Genomic DNA, 2,582 nt, shown 5'->3' on the forward strand with positions numbered 1-2,582 from the left:
ACTATAATGGACATGGCATTCCATCATAAGTTATTTACGGTCGATGCTTCGTGACCTGAAAATATATGTTTGTGATTATTGGAGATCCTTGACTCCTCAGACCATAAGATTTAGTCATGGTGAAGGTTGTGATAGAGTGATCATCAATTGTGATTTTGCTCTTCAAGGTCAAATTGATGTTTCTTGTTTAAAGCATTTGTCACATTTTAATTTGTTAGTTGAGGAGGCTTTTAATTATGGTGCTTCTATCTCTTCATCTGGTATTTCCACGCATTCCTCAGTGATGATGAATCATATAGTGAGTTTACTGAGACTTCAAAGATTAAATACCTGATGGAAGGTCATGAGGTATTAAAACCACTTTTATTTGAAGGTTGGGAGGATATTTTTAAAGGCGTTGGTCAAGTTTTTCATGGTGGTGTTGATGAGGTGCGCCTAGCTTCCGACAAATATTGCAGCAAGTCTGGTTATAAAGTTGTAAAGGTTAAGAATGATAGACTTAGGTTCACAGTCAAGTGTGGTAGGAATGGAGATTATCCGTGGTATCTGCACAATATTCCAATTGATAATGCTAAAAGTGTATTTGCTATGAAGGAATTCAATGGGAATAATACATATGGTGGTGATTTTAAGGTGAAGAATCCCCCTGTGAAGAAGAAATTGATTAAACATTTAATGAAAGATCAAATACAGTCAAATCCGTCGATAAAGCCTTTGGATATTGTTGCTCAGGTGAAGAGTTATTATGGTATTAACATAAAGTACCATCATGCTTATAAAGGGAAGGAAGCATCTCAGTCAGAGATATATGGTGATGATGTAAAAAGTTATATGGATCTTGTTTGGTCTGTCGAAGCAATAATGGCTACCAATCCTGGCAGCTATGTTAAGTTTGAATTTAATAAAGAGGCTAAATGGTTTGAGATGCTTTTCATTTGTTTTGCTGCTTGTATCGAAGGATACAAGTTCGTTTTCCCTATGCTTTATTGTGATGCAACATTTCTCACTTGGAGATTTAAGGGACCATTGATGGATGCCACTGGCGTGAATGAGAACCAAGGTAAATTTCTTATTTTCTGTATAACTCACATTTTTGTTTCATATTTTCCTAAAATGAACTGACTATTTTCTTTGATTTTTAGTTCATAGTTTTTAATGAACTAACTGTTTTTTTATTAGTTCATTAGCTAGTTCACAGTTCTTAATGAACTGATTGTTTTTCTTCTTGATAGTTCATATTGTTAGTTCATAGTTCCTAATGAACTGAAAACTTTTAGTTCATACTTCTAAATGAACCGATAGTTTTCTAAATGAACTGACAATTACATGTCATGTTTTCTCAATGAACAGGCAGTTTTAGTTCTTTTGTTTTCTTTTATTCTGTAGGTTTTTTCCCTTTTGCATTCGCTTTAGTTCATGGAGAAGACATTGAAGGTTGGGAATGGTTCATGGAAACTTGCAGTATTGTGTCGACGATTGTCCTATCAGCTTTATCACTTATCGTCATGAAGGGATGAAGCAAGGTATTCCTAAGGTTTTTTCCTAATTCTCATCATAGTTACTACTTTTATCATTTGAAGAATAACATCCCTATCAAGGAAGGACATGAGAAGTATAAACAAGTCCTGGATTTGTTCCATAAAGCTGCATACTGTTATAGCGTTGCTTAATATGAGTCTGCTCTGAATGCGATGTGCATTATTGGATGTGGTTGGGTTTCCATGTACCTCAGAAATATTGATCCCAATCACTGGGCAAATGCTTTCTTCGTAGGATGTAGGTATGAGACACACTCATCAGGTATTGCAGAATCTATCAATAGCTGGATTCATCGTGAAATGAGTTTTCCTCCAGCTGCTCTTGTTGATGAGCTCAAGATAAAGATTATGAGGATGAGTTCAGAAAGGCGCGAGCTTGGTAGAAATTTTCCATATAGTGTGACTCCCTTCTTCCAAGCTATACACAATGCACATATCGGTATAGATCGTCCATGGAATGTTACCGAGTCAGTTAACGATATCTATGAGGTGCACTCTCCCACCTCTCATGTTGTGGATCTGATGCATATGACCTATACTTTCCAGAGATGGAGAGTGTCTGGGTTTCCTTGTGCTCACGCCACTGCTATTATCACTGCCAAGGGTAACGAGATCTTGATGTATATTGAGCTTTACTTTGGTTCAAACCATTTTCGTAATTCTTATGCTCCTGCAATTTGACCCATCCCCAACTACTAAAGGACTGAAGTGTATGATCCTGGAGATAGAGTTCTTCCTGATATTCCAAGGACACCTCCAGGAAGACCAAGAAAGAAGCGTATTCGTAATGCTTATGAGAAGGAGAGGATGGCCTATCATCTGATCAAATTGCAAGAAGCTTGGGAATCATAACAAAGCTACATGTCGTCAATTACTGTTGGAGTAGTATGCTTGAACTTGTATTTAGTTTATGTTTTTTTATGGTATATGAACTGCTATTACTTTTGAATGTGAGCTGGTGTTAGTGTTTTTTTAATTTTTTTTTATATGCACTTAATTGTCTGGAGTAAACTTCATTTTCTGGGATGAACTCCCTTTTTTGTA

General features: G+C 36.3%; 1 protein-coding gene across 1 annotated transcript; it reads left to right on the forward strand.

Annotated features, from left to right (window-relative positions):
- Positions 1 to 333: 333 nt before the first annotated feature.
- Positions 334 to 1,517, forward strand: LOC113350718. Its single transcript, XM_026594846.1, has 2 exons — positions 334 to 1,060; positions 1,387 to 1,517. The coding sequence occupies exons 1-2, from the start codon at positions 334 to 336 to the stop codon at positions 1,515 to 1,517; spliced, it is 858 nt and encodes a 285-aa protein (XP_026450631.1).
- The last annotated feature ends 1,065 nt before the right edge of the window (positions 1,518 to 2,582 follow it).

Source organism: Papaver somniferum, chromosome 2, assembly GCF_003573695.1.
Source record: "Papaver somniferum cultivar HN1 chromosome 2, ASM357369v1, whole genome shotgun sequence".
Classification (NCBI taxonomy): domain Eukaryota; kingdom Viridiplantae; phylum Streptophyta; class Magnoliopsida; order Ranunculales; family Papaveraceae; genus Papaver; species Papaver somniferum.